The sequence below is a fragment of the Opisthorchis viverrini genome, assembly GCF_000715545.1.
Source record: "Opisthorchis viverrini unplaced genomic scaffold opera_v5_88, whole genome shotgun sequence".
Classification (NCBI taxonomy): domain Eukaryota; kingdom Metazoa; phylum Platyhelminthes; class Trematoda; order Opisthorchiida; family Opisthorchiidae; genus Opisthorchis; species Opisthorchis viverrini.
In genome coordinates this window covers 682,532-700,712 of record NW_008751745.1, presented here as the reverse complement: position 1 = coordinate 700,712, position 18,181 = coordinate 682,532, and the positions used below count along the sequence as shown (strand labels likewise).

Below are 18,181 nucleotides of genomic sequence, written 5' to 3'. Positions count from 1 at the left end.
GGGCTGGGATACTGCCAGGGCACCCACACCTAGACAGGAGGACGATTAGGGTCCTCAGCCAAAGCCTTTGGCTCAAAAGCCTAACCGCAAGGCAGCGGTGTCTGGCAGGAATTGCAAATGCATTACCATTTCTACGGAACAAGTCGCCACATGTTCCAACCCCCAACCTGGAGGTCCAGGAGATTGTGTTCGTCAGACCTCTCACCATTGACCAACCTGGTATGGGAGAGTGAGTGAGTGTCGCGAGACACTCTCCAGTATAGCTCAATGGATCGCTGAGGTGCGCAAACCGTCATACCACGGTAAGGTCCAGTCCGTGACAGAAGGTCCAGTCACTTCGTGACAGAATGATTCAGCAAGGACAACCAGCGGATTTATTTAATGCTCACAGTTTTAACTCTTTCCAGGAAACTGTGCAGAAAAAAATTGCCAAGCCTTTGGCTGATGGGTACTCACGACACATGGGATGCGTAGTTGATGACATTTTTCGGAAGTTTGTTGAACATCCAGACAATTTTGAATAGAAAACGAAGAAATATTTGGTGACTGGGTGTGACAGAATGGTGTGTAAATATCACAGAGATCTCCTGGGAGGGAAAGACCGAAACATGCACCATACACTTGCCCCAGAAGCTAATGTAGCTGGTGTGGGATTGCAGAAATTTTGTTTCACTATGAGGAACATTCGACCGTCGAACATAGCTAGACCTAGCAACAAAAAGTGGGTACTGGGGGAATCTCTCCGAAGCCACTTACTCTCTTACCTACTTGACTGTTGAAGGTTTGCATAGCTTTAGGGCGCATAACCGATGGTGTGGCCCAGCAGGTGTCGTCCGCCCAACACTGCGGAGGGTCAATCGTTGGAAGACCACAGGGTGCGGCTTCTTGAGTCAACATTTTTAACCACGGCGAAAAAAGGGCATTTATGAATCCATAAATAAGGGCATGTCCATGGCCTTGATGGGGCGCTTTACTGGACTACACTTTCAGTAAAGGGATATTAGGACTTCGCATCCAGTGCGCATAGAACTATGACTAATTGGGGTACCTGGACTTGCTGCTTTCTTTCGTTTTACCCTAATGGTATGTTGCAACTCAAGAAATAAATACCTAGCTAGCGTAGTCAACAAGGTTATTACAACACCCAACCTTGGTCATCGCGACGTGATGGCCAATATTGCTGATGTTATTCCATTTAGGGAGGATTCTTTCTGAATACCTTTCGCCGATAAATAATAGCAAACCAAACCTAGCCAATTGTCAGCCACCATTGGTCGAACACGTAGCTTTGTTTCAAACTGTGATTGGACGCTTACAAATGCTCATTCTCCCACCTGCTGTCGAAAGGGATTTCAATGACTGAATAAAAAATACTTTGTTGAAAAGCCCCATAGGTGTGATTTCAAACAAATCAATCCCTACTGTTATCGCAAGCAGCGTCTTACTGTGTTTTAAATTCAAAACATTTTGGACTCAAAATGCCTGTGCATGGTCGATCATCCCGTTTGATAGTTTTTAGTCTATGTTTGTATCTGTGCTTTGGAGTCGATACGCGGACAACCCTATTTGTGGACTCTCCCGGAGACATAATGCTCGGTGGACTATTTCCTGTGCACACAACAGGTACCACAAACTGTAACGTCATCAATCCAGAACGTGGAATTCAACGCGTCGAAGCTATGCTGTTCACAATAGATGAGATAAACAATGATACAAAACTATTACCGGGATTACGGCTGGGTGCAATTATTCGTGACACGTGTTCGGCTAGTCAGTTTGCTTTGGAACAGGCATTACACTTTGTGCTTTCCAGCACTGATAAGTGCCCGGCTGACCGAGGGGAAAGTTCAGGCGAAAAACGAGGGCTGAATAAAGATACACCAATCACAAGAGGTGTTGTAGGTAGTTCGTACAGTTCGGTATCAATACTGGTAGCCAACTTGTTTCGCTTGTTTTCCATACCACAGATTTCTTATGCGTCGACAAGCGCTGTGCTTAGTGACAAACGGGCATTTCCGTTATTTGCTCGTACAGTTCCTTCGGATGTTGTTCAGGCTCGAGCGATGGCCACATTGGTGCATGATCATAACTGGACCTATGTGTCCACGGTTCGCAGTGCCGGGGACTACGGTGATTCCGGAATGGATGCATTTTGGAAAGAAGCTGATAAGTTGGGAGTGTGCATTGCTGCTCGAGAGGTAATACGAATAAATTCGGGAACCGAGGACTTAGACGCTATTGTTCGAGTGCTTCGGTACGATTTCGCCAAAGCGAGAGTAGTGGTATTGTTCACAGGAATGGATCATACTAAGTTACTTCTGGATGCAGTACAAAGAGCCGGCTTGGTAGATCATTTTGTGTGGATTGCCAGTGATGGTTGGGGGAGAGAAAATCTTCCTGTGGCAAACAATTCCCGGGTGGCTAATGGAGCACTGACCATTGAAATCCAAGCAAAACCAGTTACGGAATTCACGGAACATTATCTAAACCTTGGTTATGATAACCCACGGAATCCTTGGTTTCGAAAATACTGGGAAGAATTGTTCGACTGCACATTTGACACGGACGCCACGGCATCCAAACAACGTGGCCGACGATCACTGCAAACTTCTGCGTACCGATCAGTGCAGCGTAGGTCCGCAACAGAGTCAAGAACGAAACCATGCTCACGTGACCGGAACCAACGTCTACGCGATCGACTGAGTTCTGGATTCCAACAAGAAGCAAAAGTTCAGTTTGTCTACAATGCCGTGTACGCATTTGCTCATGGCCTTCACAAACTGCAAGAACAGCTGTGCCCGGGAAATCCCTATCATCCTTCGTGGGATAAATACATGTGTATTGAAAGGCTGTTGAATTTCTCAGGGACAGAATTCTATGAAACAATGATCTCAACTTCATTCACAGGTGAGTCTCTCAATCAAACCTAGTTATTCTCAGGCGTATTAAAAATTGGCGTTCTCGAACACTCAAGAAAAAAACTGGAAATCCAGTCATACTCCGATAAATTAACGATGGCACATGGACTGACACCTTAGAGAATAATATGACGTCTGCACGTCGCAAAATTTCTAGATTATTTGCAGGTTACACGCAATTACCTCGGTGTCATGACAACCTCCAGCTTATTTAGGTCCCGGAAACTGTTCAACGTTCAGTTATATCCAACGAATTAAACTTAATTACTGGACAAAGACGGTGTCAAGGCTTGATTTTGTAACCAGTGTAGCTGACGCCTGCCAGATTTTGTAGGAGGAACATTTGGTTGTGCATTGTTGCTATGGTGACAAAGCCCTACTGAATACAACACCATCCATCCTCCTTTCCATCGAAGCACGACTGAATGAGCAACTCGACAAAAAACAGGAAAAGCCAGATTCCTTTGTGCCAAATGCAACAGTTAGAAAGTTTTCCCACAACTTGTATTCATTTGTACGTTGCCTTGGTGGAACCTATCCATAGCCACGGTATGCAAATGTATCGGATAATCGGATACCTTCTAACGCACCGCCTGTTGGGAGGCTGTTACGTCTAACTGGGTCTCTTGTGTTGTTTTTTTGGGAGGATTTACTAGGCTTTACTAAGCTCTCCAGACTGAGGTCCGTAAGTTCAGTACAGGGACTGGGACGCAGTCACAGTTTCATGGGTGGAAACTGCAAATGCTTGTATACCAAAGTGGAAGCGCAAACAAAACAGATCAGATCAACCAACAAAGGTGAGTTGCACTAGTATTCCTTACCCACACACGAAACATGGTATTGTTGATGCAAGATGCCATTCGTTGACACCGCACAATGATATGATTACAACGAACCTGTTTTGTACATCCATCTGTGGATGAAAATGTAAACGAAATTTATCAGCAGAACCTATTGACAAATGTATGCACCGAAAAATCGCACGACCAACAGACCCGATTGGTCGACAGACATTTACACATTTTGAATGCAGCTGGGAAACGATATCATTGATTTCTGTCGGCTTGTTCGTAGTTTGTTTTCTCAAGCCATCCCCATCGCGAACCAAAAAGCGCGTACTACGAGAAAATGCTGAAAAAAATACCAACACACGATCTCATGCATGCGACAAGAAGCTGTACAAAACTCTCCATGATGGCCAGAAGTGCGGTAGAATAGGGGCACCTAAGTTTCTACATTCGCAAGCTAAAGAGTATCTCTCTGCTCCAGGAAGATGTAACCGCGGCATCCTTCAATACGGATATTCCGATAAGATGTGTTATGCTTAGAAGAAATTTATAGAGCCTATTAAAATAATCCAGAAGAGGACTTGGATTTTACCCCGAATTCTGTGTAGGACACTGGTATATTCAAGGTTATTGGTTGTTGAACAGGTGGCTGTTGATCTGTTCGCCCAGCTTGGTAATTGGCTTGCAAATGTTTCGTCACCATACAAGGTGACATCATCAGTACGCAGTTAGTTGGGTACTTCTTCCTTACCTGCGTGCGTTTATATAGCATTCGAAGGCTATCTCTTATCTTCCGACGTGATTAGCTACTTGAAGTGTAAGGAATTTGGTGAATCAACTGGTCTATTCAAGGAAAATTCCGCAGTTCTGAGCAGCAAACTAGATAGAAACTGCCACTTCTGAAGATATGCTGTGGTGTTTGTTTTCTCAGAAAAACCCCAGAGATTCGAAAAAATGCTCTGCCGGCTAAGAAACTCAAAAGTAGTTCTATCAAACTTGCCACTAAATTGAGGAGATGAGAACAGTCGGGTTTCTTTTATAGTGTATATAGTCTGTGTATAGTCTGCCGTTTGGACGTCTTAATATAAAGGAAAATAAGTTGGCTGGGCCCTAGAGAGATAGTCCTCTCGTCAGCAGAATTTAAAACCCGCTATATACCATCGGTACAAGTGAACGTACTTCCAAGTTGATTCACCCCAAAACAATGGTGCTGGAATCAGACTACCAAAGCCTTAGTAGCGTAGCAATTGCTTTACTTTATAGAACTTGACAGGGTTGGCCGTAACGCTGTTGGTCCAAGAACAGACCCCAACCACAGTCCACTAATTCACTAGAGCAGCTACAGTGGCAGAGGCTGGCTGGATCGACTAGCATTTCGGAACCAATGAAGCGAGTCGCTTCAGAAAGACGTCCTAGCACCAGGAGGGTATCGCAGAACAGTGAGATGACTGAAACAACCACCACAGTGTATCCACAGTGCCCTATTAAATGATCGTAATGTTGTGTTCAAATAGAGCATAATTATGGATACACTGGTGAGCCGCACTGATAAATACACAAGGCATGACTCCTCAACATCATCAGATAGCGACACCGGTGTTGGCACTGATGCTTCACTGTCGTACAACCATGGCTGTTCACCGTGGAATACCGCTCAACGATGTGTACATGTAATCCAATATATGCATCCATTCAGGGAAAGCTTGATCAGTACATGGTGTCATCTGAAATCTACGTTAAGATGTTTACGAAAACGGCCACGCTATCAAGGCGCCGAGAGCAAAACCAAATGTGAATCCTGTGTCTCCTACTGCTGGATTACATATAACCACAAGGGACCTGGCGGTTGGCCAACTCACTAACTGTCACGCATTCAACATTCGGTGTTCTACTATGTACAGAAATCTGGGGAAAAACTAAACCGAACGCCGCGAAAGACGAAACGGAAAAGCACATTGGAATATGTCCAAGCCTATGAAGATGATCATAGGATATTTGCTTCCACTAATATGAGTTTCCACAAAGTGGTACTCCTTTCTCCTATAGCATCTAGTGTTTGTTGCTAATTTTTCCGAGAGACTTATGTCCGACTGGTTGAGCAAGCACGCGGCAACAATAAAGTAGAACAGACATAACAGTGGTACACAAAGTGATGATTGACTCAGGGGCTTCAGTTGTGAAATAAAACTGACGATCGCCTAGTTGTTTCCTGTGGTTCGCAATATGTGTTTCGTTACCAATCAACGTGATATCATCGGTATGTAGGTGAGCATGCCGAGGTTAATTGTCCGTCTTTACTTACGTGTTGACTAGGTTTCCTCTCGTCTTTACGTACTCACTGTGGATCGTTGGGGGGCCTTTGGATTGCTGTCTGTAGTTCAAATATCCGGCTCTTTTGGTAGGTCCTTCAGGTCGAGTTCTCGTTTGTCAAAATCCAGCTGGCCTTTGAGATTGACCCCTTTTGTCCGTCCCCAGTAGACCGACGGGTTCCACGACTGGACCTGTTCAAATCATTTCGTCTGGCCAACTCAGTCCACTGGCTGAGATAGCCAGCTTTTATTCACAGAGGTCATTATATGCCACCTAAATGACTGTAGACAGGTGACTGGATTGACGACGGGAATGGTTATCCTCTTGGGTTCAACAGGGCTTGACGACTAACAATAGTCTACCACTTCATCCCTCATGATTTTGTGTCCAACTATGAGGATATTGTTGGGAAAAGGAATTTGTGCTGCACTTCCAAACTTTCTGTGCGGGCGCACAAAAGGCATGCATGTGAAAAGAAAATTGGGAACTTTTCGTCCCTACTGTGCAAACAATCAAGATCTAGTAAAACTGACTACCGTGAAACTGACCAAGCGGGATTGTTTTTAGACTGGTTGGCTGGTATCAACTGTGGATTTGTCTGTTACCAGTGGCTAGACCACTGGTTACCTGCCGGGTGCCAGATATGTATCAGCTGGACTCGACGTCAACCCGAATGAATAAGTTCAGCGGGCCAACTCATAGGGGCTTGTTTAGCAGCCATCAGGTAGCCTAACAATAACACCATCACAATGGCCTTTTGTATCCAATTAAACCGTTCTGGGTCAGTTCATTTCACGTTTCGGTGTAATAACCAACTTTTCCCGCACCATATTATACAGCCATTCCTACCAAGGATGAAATATTTCGGTAGTCAAACAGAAGATCGGTGCAGGAGGGCATGGTTACATTTGTTAGGAAGTTAAGTGAACCCATCTAAACTCACCATTCGACGCTTCGCTACTAATGCAGTGTGACATCGCCGATGTCTAATTTTTCTCTGGCGAATGCGACCACAGAATGCGTTGATCACTGCTGTTGCCAACGCCATTCAGAGCTGCTTTCGAATGAACCATTTACGGCGGAATACCAAGTGCTGCCGAATTTTGGAAAAACACCATATATAAGTCCATGACTTCTGCCGGTGTTCTGTGACAAGCACCGGATACTTCCATGGTCTAAAGTAAGAATTATGGTTTCATAAACTCAACTGGAATCTGTGTCTGTTTCGTATTTTGATCCCAGTCTTCCTCAAAATTGTTCTTGAAATAACCATATTATAGTTGTGTGGAAAACGATCCGACAACTTACTCTCCGCTTGGCCAACCATGACAGCTGATTGTGAGTTGAGATACTCACAATTTGGTACATCCTCACCTTCTGAGCTGCCAAACTATTCGATATCTGGTCTGATCATTTTATACGCATAATCATTCTCAGACAGCATGGATGAAAGTAACGAAGCGTCCGGATTTTAAGCCGGTGTATCATGCCAGGCATTTACAATTATAGACAGAATCACCACGATGTCCTGTCCGTTTGCAGTTGGTCGGTGCTCAAAAGACCTTTAATTTCCTCCAGAATTGAAAGGCAAACTACGTGCTCACGTGATTATCAAATGACAATCTGTGATATGTGCACAATGTATCAGTAAGAGATATCGAATTTTAAAGTGTACATGAAAATCCAAAACTCCTTGCTTATTTTTTGCTTCATTTTTAACCACGCATGGTATCAAGTCCAACCGAATTTTTATTCATCGTTCATGCATTTATATAAAATGCGATGTTATCGTTCTAAATCGATTGATAACTATGCAGAAAAGACTGCATATTTTAGGTGGTAAGAAGCACTCGATAAGAGTCACAAACGTTCGTTTGGTTCTTACTGGCAGAGTTTCCATAATCACCACAGATCACGTCATATGTTTACAAACGTGGAATGCTTTAGCAAAATCTTTTGTTATGTTAAAACTCGTGTTTATTTCCGACCATGTTGTTCGTGCTCGAAGGCAACTAGTCTTACACGTTTCCGCCTTGACCAACATTAGCAACGAGAGACGTTTTAACATTTCCGAGCTAAAACATTTTAGAAAAGTTCCGGAACTAATATTGTGATTTTTTTTCTTGAATCAGTGTTAGCAGAATTATTATAAAATCATACAAAAAATGGATTTTTTGATGGACATTTGGCGGAAATTAGCCCACTTCTATTCCCAACACAAGGCTGTGTGAAACTCGGTGATTTAGCAGTGGATTTCAGCATGTGAATTAAATAGAACAATGCTGCAGTCGGTATAACCTGTTTTGCCATTCGGATGAAGAGGAAACTTGCAGAAAAAAACGACCGACGCACAAAGCAGAATGGGTTACCTAGATTGCCGTTTGCGTCTGGAAACTGGCAATTTTCGTGTGCATTTGGAGCACAAAGACTTTGGTTACGGACGGTTGGGAATGCAGAAGTTTCAGACAGTTTCTTCATGCTTGACGTCGTACTACGATAACCGAAACACACATATGTATGTCTGCTTTGCCCGCAACGATAGGATTAGTCCACTACTTCATGTAAGGACGACAATTTTCTGGACCTGTCCTTACCATATGCTCCAGCACAAAACTGCCATGAAGAGAAATACCCATAACGCATCGATGGACATCGCCTCATACTTGAATTAAATAACGATCATTGAATTCAATCAGGCATCTTGTCAAAAATGCATGCAACCAAGTAAACAGTTTGTCCCCGTATAAGAGACAACAAAACCAAAGGTTCATCCAGGTGCATAACAAGATTTTCTTGCATTTGAACCCAAGCAGACATAATCTAAACAAATCCGTAGAAGAGAACTCGACCCTTGTTATCGTCACTATTATACTTAGTGCCAGCAATACACCAGAAGTAGTTATTGGTGCTCAACTACTGTAAGAGCTCATGAATGTATGAAGCTCAGATACTGACATGGCGACTAAACTTGAACAGGAGGGTACTCAACCGAAGAAATAGGCTCAAAATCCTGGCCGAAAGACAGTGGCGATTGGCTGACGTAGAACCAACAAGGTAATCAGTTTCTTAAGAAACGCTCAGCCCATATGTTTGAACTGCTGGCTTCAAAAAATTGATGACTGTTTACCTATTCCCTACATATTATCCCACACACTAGTAGACTGTGCGACCGTCAAACGGTCTCCGCATATCTCATTGGGCAGAGGAACTCCAGAAGCCGTCAAACAACCCATAGCAACGTTCAGGTGGCTCTTGCAGGCAAATAAAAAGCAAAACCTTGACGTGCAACTTTAATCACGTTAGCGGGCAGCATATGGATTGTTACTATCAGAAATGTCTGTATTCAACGCGCAAGATAGCAAACAGACGTGATTTATTGTTTTCGAAAAAGTTTGGTGACAATCGGTAGATTTATTGCTGGGCAACGTTCCGCTTTTGACACAAAAACTTCATCAAGCTAAGTGACTAAATTCCGAGGTCGGTTGAGAATTGAGGCGGAAGGAGAACCAATCAGCTGGCCAAGCTAAATCTCGGTCGGGTGTCGGCCGAGGGATTTTTGTGTGTTAGTTTTGGTGGACAAATGTTGGGTCGGTGTGGAAACCTACATGTGTTTGAGTCCAGCCTATGGTCTTGTTCTTCTGGTTCGGTTCATTTGACGGTCCCTCTTGAACTTCGTTTGAACCTTCTGTTCGTCTGTGTGGATGAGCTAGTGGTAGGATAGTTGTGTAAGAGGGATGCTGTGACATTTGGTTGGTTGGGGTTCCCACCCCCACCCCCAGTTTTTTCTAAAATCCTAAGTGGATTGACAACCACACCGTCACTTGTCAAATCGGCTTATTTAAGACCGCCTTCCATACGTTCGCTCGCTCCACACCCTCGATTGCATTCACGCTGTGAGGCTTAGTAATTTCCACCGCCTCGGCTATCAGCCGTTGTGGTGTGAATCGCAGTCCCCGCCTTAAAACTTCCACATTCTCCAGATCTATTCTGTGTCCCGTGTCCAAGGCATGTACCGCCATCGCTGAGTCCTTGACCAGCGTTTTGTATTCTTTTGCATTCCTTGGTGGTTTGTTAATCCTTCTTTTATGCTCACCCCTTCTCGTGTGCAATTCTCTGGCAGTTTACCCTGTGTTAACCTTAGTGTAATCGTTGCAGTTAATTTTATACACGCAGTCCCTAGTCCTTTCAGCCGGCAGGGGCTCTTTCAATTGCACCGAAGCTGAGTGTGGAATGACTGCTGTGCCAATACATTCCTTACTGAGTCCAGATACTGGAGCCAATATCTTTGTTAGTTGACACCTAATTAAACTCGCTGGGTGTCCTATTTCTTGAAGTTTGTTGGCAATCTCGATTTGAGCTGCCGTTCGGTCGATCTCTTCTGTGACGTGATTTTACTTTGGTCCTTGAAAATAGGGTAAGGTTCTGCTGCAAAAATAATCGAAATCAAATCCAGACGTGACATTTCAAGCTCCCGTTAGGCGTCAGGGAGAAGTACGGTTTTATGTTTTCCAGCAAATGCCTTATCAGACTATTTTCGGTAGGAAATGCGAGGCGCTGATATAATGCCTGACAGTTTAGGGATTTGGTGTGCACATACTGTGAACGAATATATGGCGGTTAGTCGAGCTGCTTCAGCCTGACTTTTACCTTAAAGTGCGTTCACACATTCCGACGGCAGGTCTGAAAAATCACGTCTACTGGCCGTAATTACCTATTCAGATAAAGGTTTATAAAGTACACTCTTCCCCAGACACAAAGGACGTTGGAAGCCACTATTTGGTTTATGATGGGTGGTTCTGCCTGGGAAATAAAGTGACCAGATTGCATCTACGTTTATTTAGTTAATAAGTTTTAGTTCCTCGTTTTTTCCCAAATTAACGCAAGACACTTTTGCCGCACTTACGGATAACATATTAGAAGCTGTTTGACTCTATATTTTCTTTCTCACAGAGATTTTATTCTTGATATCTTACAGAAAATCGCCGAATGTATCAGGAAATAAATAGACAACTAAAGCTGGGAAAATGAACAAAACTATAGGCCGGTTTGTTGAATATAACACATGTTTTGCTCTGTTATAAGCAACTCATTTCGAATCACATTATGGCAACTGGGAGCAGAAGTGTAATGTATTGGCTTCCATTAACATAGACCCGAACTCATCACCAACAAGTTGTCATGTATCAAACAAGGAGAGACGAAAATCACCAATCAGTTTCAGATTACCTAAAGTTTTAAATGTTATTCATTACAAGAGGCAGAGTATAACCAAGTGTTACACACTATTGCCATAAACGAAGAAGATATGCGACCCAGTGTCCCATAGATAGCTTTTGTGTGCATACCAAAATAGCGGGAAGGTGACACTCAACACGCAAAATTTAACCAATGTGAACTGGAGTCAATTTTACTACATTTTACCGTGAAAATCTACCTGGGAGTTGCTAAATTGTTGAGATCAATAATCAATTTTGGATGTTTCGTTCGCTCCGGTAAATAACTGAGATCTGTTTGGCTAAGGCGTATCAACTCGGACTTACTGAACCTCAGAGATATTTCACACAAATTCGGTCAATAGTACTCTCGGCCGTCAAGACCACCACCTAAGAAGAAACGTCCCTATTAGGTAACCATTTGGGAGGCCGAATATTTTAACGAATTCCGTTCCTCCATCAAGTAGACAGAGGTCCCAGAACCCAGTATGGAAACTCTTGGTCTTGATTTAAATTCCAAAATGGCTTTTAATTTCAAAAGCTATGCTGACACATCAACTTGATACATCACTGAACGTTTTTGGCCACCCGGATAAAAAAAGCTTTAGTTGAGCACACGTCAGTTAGTGGAACATTTCACACTACACAACCCGGGTGAAATGGAAACATGTGGAGGATAGGACGGGCTGACACGCGATAATTACGTATTTCTCGAGTTTAAGATAATAACCGGATTTATCTTGCTGTCAGTTTTTTTCCGTTTGACAACTATTATTTCCAGTTTATCAGAATGGATACAACTATATTTCATAGCGCACAAAACTCTGATTACTCATAAGTATTATTTAGCTTCACAAATTATGGAATTGCGTGTAAATCGCGTGCGTGAAGGTTTATTTATTTGGCAGTGAGAGGAATTTCCGATAGGGATTTCATCTGGTAAAGAAGCCAATCCACGGGCTTCCCACCGGTTTGGGGTCGAACTAGTGGGTTGTTGAAGATGTCAATTGCTTTGGGTTACTATACAACATTGGAACAAAGACAAAGGCATCGGGAAATATAAGAATTTTTCAACTTGCTCATGTTAATTTTACTGAGAAAACTGCAGAGAAGGCACTGTGACAATCATCCTGTGGAGTTAACAATTAAGAAAAAATCACGCCTGAAAAGTTTTCGGTAAAATGTCCCATCCAATCATCAAGTTTCCAAGAGCTTACGCACCTTAACATCTTCCACTTTTTCCAGGTGTTTCGCACGTAAATACACCCCGGTGGAGCAACAAATTTAGTGAGCATAGATAATAGCAGATCACGTTTAGAGCATTCGTTTTTCAGCTGAGCACTGCCAAGCGGGAATCGCCATAGAACCGTCACGACATGTTATTTTGTGCAGGCAGCTCTCCTCACGCAAGATGTCACTACACCCCAAAACGTGCGTGGTCTGAGCCTACCGGAGGTTGGTGAATTTTTTTAAACACAAATGAGGTCGCGGGAGAGCAGAATGGTGCCGTTGTGGCTTGCTGGTAGATAAATGCCAACAGCAATCTCCTGGTGTTTCTTAACTGAGATAAACAAGAATAAAGACCTTCGCACGATAAATAGACAGCAATGTGTAACTAGGAAAGGAGAATCTTAACCAGCGTCTCTTAACATGAACCCTTTTTGCTCATAGGTGACTAGGGGAAGTTTCATGATGATTACTGGTGTTTTCCCATCCTGGGCTTCTAGGGCGAATCGCTTCCTGTGATTGTAATCAGCGTTTCCTATTTCTTATATGTATGTACATTCATCAAGGAAGTTCTTTTTTAACTGGTCCAAAAGTTTAGTAGTCAAACACTTGCATAGACGTATCTTTTACAAATCTAACGCGTGTTCCTAGCAGATCGATGGATGAGTCAGCAGCATGATCTTGGACCTGATTCATTTGGCTAGAATAAATATAAAGCTCAAAGAGATTAGCCCCAAGAAATTAGTGCATTTTAAAGGGGATTGTTTTGATCACTGTCAGGCGACTTTTTGAAGAAAAATGCCGCAATATATCTAACCTCACTTCGTTTTAAAATACTTGGTCGTTTCTAACTTAGGCCAAGTGGCGAAGTCTTTCACTGTTGCTCAAAAGTTTCTGTCCCACGTTCAGCAAAGACAAGAATGTCGCGCTCTTAATTTGTTGAAGAGGGTGCTCAGCTGACCACTTCTCGTACTTCAGTGCTTGTTTTGAGATTTCGTTGGCTACTTGAGACAACCAGACACAGTAAATAAGCGATATCCACTCAGAAATAATTAAACTGTGCCATTTGAAATTTTTGTGTAAGTCGCCAACTTTTCATCAGCATGCAATTATCATGCAATCCTAACAACCGCGGCCCTCAGAATAAATGAATCTATCAAACGGCAGGTAAACTGCAATTGGCTCTGAATGATCGGCGATGGAATGAATTGTTCCGTCTTTCTTGGAGCCCCAAGAAATTAGTGCATTTTAAAGGGGATTGTTTTGATCACTGTCAGGCGACTTTTTGAAGAAAAATGCCGCAATATATCTAACCTCACTTCGTTTTAAAATACTTGGTCGTTTCTAACTTAGGCCAAGTGGCGAAGTCTTTCACTGTTGCTCAAAAGTTTCTGTCCCACGTTCAGCAAAGACAAGAATGTCGCGCTCTTAATTTGTTGAAGAGGGTGCTCAGCTGACCACTTCTCGTACTTCAGTGCTTGTTTTGAGATTTCGTTGGCTACTTGAGACAACCAGACACAGTAAATAAGCGATATCCACTCAGAAATAATTAAACTGTGCCATTTGAAATTTTTGTGTAAGTCGCCAACTTTTCATCAGCATGCAATTATCATGCAATCCTAACAACCGCGGCCCTCAGAATAAATGAATCTATCAAACGGCAGGTAAACTGCAATTGGCTCTGAATGATCGGCGATGGGATGAATTGTTCCGTCTTTCTTGGAGTTTCGGTAAGGATCAAGCCAAAACCACTTGGTAGGAACTGCACGCGTGACCAATGAGTTATCTGAAATTCTTGTTTCGGTTCACCAACAAACCACCTGTAGATCATTGCGAGATTTATTTTAAACCGCTTGTTTCTGGTTTTGCCTGGTTATTTTGCCAGGTCAAATCGTTCTTTAGATGCTTGAGGGGTTCACTTAACGATCCGTATATATTCAGAGTAGGGTGAATTCCGTTACAGAAAGGGATGTTGCATTATTCCTTTGTTGTGGATCGTCTACTACATCAAATCCTCCCAGTTGAGATGTGAGTTTCGGTTGTATGTTGAAATAATATTGACTATTTGGAAAAGTTAATCCACTCTCAGCTTTTTACCTTCTGTCTCTCTCCAGCCGTGGTACACACAAAATCACTGAACGGAGTTATTTATAGCAGATACAATAGGAATTAACTTCAAGCGGGGATTTTTACGGTGAACTAATGTATGGAGAGAGATGTCGAGAATAGCGAAAAGTACAATTCAGTTGGTTGAAAAATTGGTCACCAAGGTCTGTCTACGGATTTCGTACTACTTCTATTTTGTCTAGATTAAGTTTATGGAATTGACATTTTGTAATTTTGAAGTTCACTTGTGAGATCTACTTGCGGACCATATTCTCAAGCAAGTGTCTGTCCTGAAATGAACAAACCGTCCGTAGGGTTCTCCTTAGAAGATCGTAGAAGTGCTAAGGATGTAATGCTGTTATAGTTAGAAGTATAAATAATGAGCTATGTAGATGAAATCGGTGAGATTTCGGTACGGCTGTTGCGCAGATGGAGTGAGTTGACCTTGAATCGAATACTCTTCATGATTTATCGCCTCAGTGCCTTTCGCCACAGAGTAAAAGAACAACCGAATAGTTCCCTTAAAACCTTGTAATTTTTCAGTAGAAGAAGCTGGTACATCTTGTTCTTTGACGTATAAACTGTAAGTAGTCTGATCGGAACTGCCAATGCCTCAAACCAACCCACGGGTCCGGAAAGTTGTAAAGTGAGGAGTCATTCAAAACAAGATCACCGAGCACAAACTGATAAATCAGGGGTTAGCGGTGAATTGTTTAGAGCTCATATGTGATTGCCTAGCAACTTAAAAGGTCTATTCTCGCTTGGATTCTATCACCATTCTAATACCTAAAAGTGCACAAATTGTCACACAAATTGTCACCCTGAGTAGACACTCACCTAACTTTCAGGATGGCATAAATAATTAGTAAGTCTGACAGGCTTTAAAAAAGTAAGACCGGAGTACATTGTGTGGACTAGTGATGTTACCCCTAATATACCGGACTGTTAGCACAATGGAGGGAGGTTTTATCATTTTTCACGTTTGCTCTGCATCATTGTGGCTCATGCACAAGACGTAGAACTGCAGTCTACATTAGTGGATATTATCCATCCTCTGGAATTTTACAAGACGCGATAAAAATACACCCACCTCCTAGAAGAACGTGTATGATGTAGAGACATTTTCTTGTTTTCCCGGGTTTTCTCATTAGTTTAACTGATCACTCATAACCATTCATAACGCTGCATAAACAAATTACGAGGCACCGTCGCTCAACTACGCACCGATTAATTAGACCCTATTGGCGATGAAAAATCCGCTACAAAATTGTCAGGCTCGGCGAGCAACTGAGCTGTCAGATAGTCACCTTTTACGTCATTTTATGTTGTCATCACTACTGATTTGAAGTCAGTCTGAAATTGAAAACAGTCAAATTATTGATGTCATTGTGATTTATTTTGACATAAGACTTCAACGGTTAGATGCTTGTCATCCAAACTCAGAACTAGCAGAAAAAAACGGGTTATCCTTCTTCGCGGTTCAAGTGCTCAACTTTGCTTACGAGCACAATTGCCGTTCGCCATTGGTAGGGTAACATTCGTCCACCTTCACAAACTTTGATAACGTTCCTCGGTATTAAAATTAATTTCCACTAGGTTTTCCTTGTTAACTTGCATTATCTTGTAATATCATCAATCAATAGAGAATAGTTTGTTAAGGTAAACAACAAACCAGCTGAAACCTGGAAACGAAATCCCAACCCTCGGAGCGTGAGTTCTTTGACTCCCAGCTAGCTAGAGGGCTGTCAAAACTGATCTCAAAAACGATCATGTATCCTTGCTTACAAGTGGTGCAACCAACCTAACTCAGTTCGATTTACCAACCATTCGAGCGTGTTGGTAGTAGTGTGAATTAAAAATTAAGTGTGAAAATAGCGAGATGAGCAGACCGCTCGTGTTTAATCGCACAAATTGATCGTCCCTAATTTGGTTGTGCACAAAGTTATTTCAGATGCCCCCAAAAGGTCATTCTGTCCTATTTTAGAAATCGTCTGTATCTCCAATGAGGATACCTTACTAAACGGTAAACAGCTTTTAAAACTGTTGTGTCACCAGGGCACGTTTAGACTGACTAGGAGTACCCCCTAATTAAAGACAAAATATTGCCAAAGGGGAGCGACAACAGAACTTTCTTCCTTAGAGAACAGTTGAGTTCCCTTTAGATTATTGTTTTTCAGCTAGATTGAGGTAAATAATTTTTGTTTATTTCACGGACTTAAATTCAATTAAAACAGATCCAAAGCGAATAGCAATTCTAATGGCGAGTTGGAATAAAGGTGAGTACTTTCGACTCTGCAGAAGATATTACCTTAACCGCATTTTGTGACTCATACCAATTCGATCCGTTTGAATGTAATCGAGTGCTTGCGGTGCTTCTTGGTATAGCAATATAATGAAATAATTGTCTTGTTTTGAAAAGCAAGCAAGTTTCAATCTATCGATGTCCTACTTCTGTTTCAACGGTTCACAATAGTGGATGGATTTAATTGCTCTAAACTCAACAAAAAATGTTTATTCAATTCAGATTCCAGTAGCCGAAAAGTATCACTGTTTGGGAAGTGGAAACATGTCGTTTTTAATTCCTTATTTAATAAAGTAGTATGTAGTCTGCGTATATACAACATGAGTCAGGGTGGCCAGTCCAACAACTATTCAATAAGTAAGTTGTCCAATCAGTAATTTGTAAGAAGAAAGTAGCATTTCTTTTGAATTCGAAAGTTGTACTTATAAAGACCTTTTGAGATACTCTTTTCACGTCAAAATTCCTTCAAACATGCTTCCTGTTAGACGGAGGATTAATGTTGATTGAGAGATGCGTAAATTTACATCCACACTGTTTTCGTTCTACCAGTCCTCTTGGAACAACAAATTATTGTAGTTGGATTCAAGCCTGTCAGGAGTATCAGGATTCGATGTCTGTGGGGTCAAAGTGCTCCCTGGGCCTCCGCTCACAGATATCGAGTACGCAGGCGACATAGCTCTTCTGGGATCCGACCCCGTGGTAATGCAAACACTATTAAATAATCTAATCTAAATCTAATCTAATCTAAATCTAATCTGCCTCGCGGTTCGGTATGCGCTTCACACCTGCAAAGTTTAAAGTGCTAATGAAGGACTGGGTGGGCCCGAACCCTAGCCTCGTTCTTGCGGATGAACCGATTGAGGTAGTAGACAAATTTGTTTACCTGGGCAGCTGTATCAGTCCCGGTGGTCTCACGAAAGATGAAATTTCCACCGGATTGGGAAGGCCAGAGCAGCTTTTGCGAACCCACGTCACCTGTGGCGTAGGCGTGACATCAGCTTCTCTGTCAAGCGTCGAGTTTACAATGTTGCGGTGCGCTCCATATTACTATATGGATCAGAAACCTGGCCGCTGCGCGCCGAGGACGTCAATAGACTTTCAGTGTTTGACCATCGACGTCTTCGGAGCATTGCCCGAATCTGGTGGGAACACCGGATCAGCAATTCTGAAGTACGTCGAATGGTATTCGGGAGAAACAACTCACCCTCGATAGATGAACTGATCATACTGCATAGGTTGCGCTGGCTTGGCCACGTGTTGCGTATGCCAGTCGACCGACTTCCTCGAAGGGCTCTTTTCGCACAACCACGTGAAGGG

At 42.6% G+C, this 18,181-nt stretch overlaps 1 protein-coding gene across 1 annotated transcript in view; it reads left to right on the top strand.

The window, feature by feature from the left end:
- Window positions 1-1,478: 1,478 nt before the first annotated feature.
- The window catches only part of T265_04998 (hypothetical protein), a gene marked incomplete at both ends in the record, with an annotated part of 17,058 nt that continues 355 nt past the window's right edge, over window positions 1,479-18,181 (top strand). Inside the window, one exon of the mRNA XM_009169888.1 lies at window positions 1,479-2,907. Coding sequence (XP_009168152.1) covers window positions 1,479-2,907 — 1,429 coding nt within the window. The remainder of the gene's footprint in view (window positions 2,908-18,181) is intronic.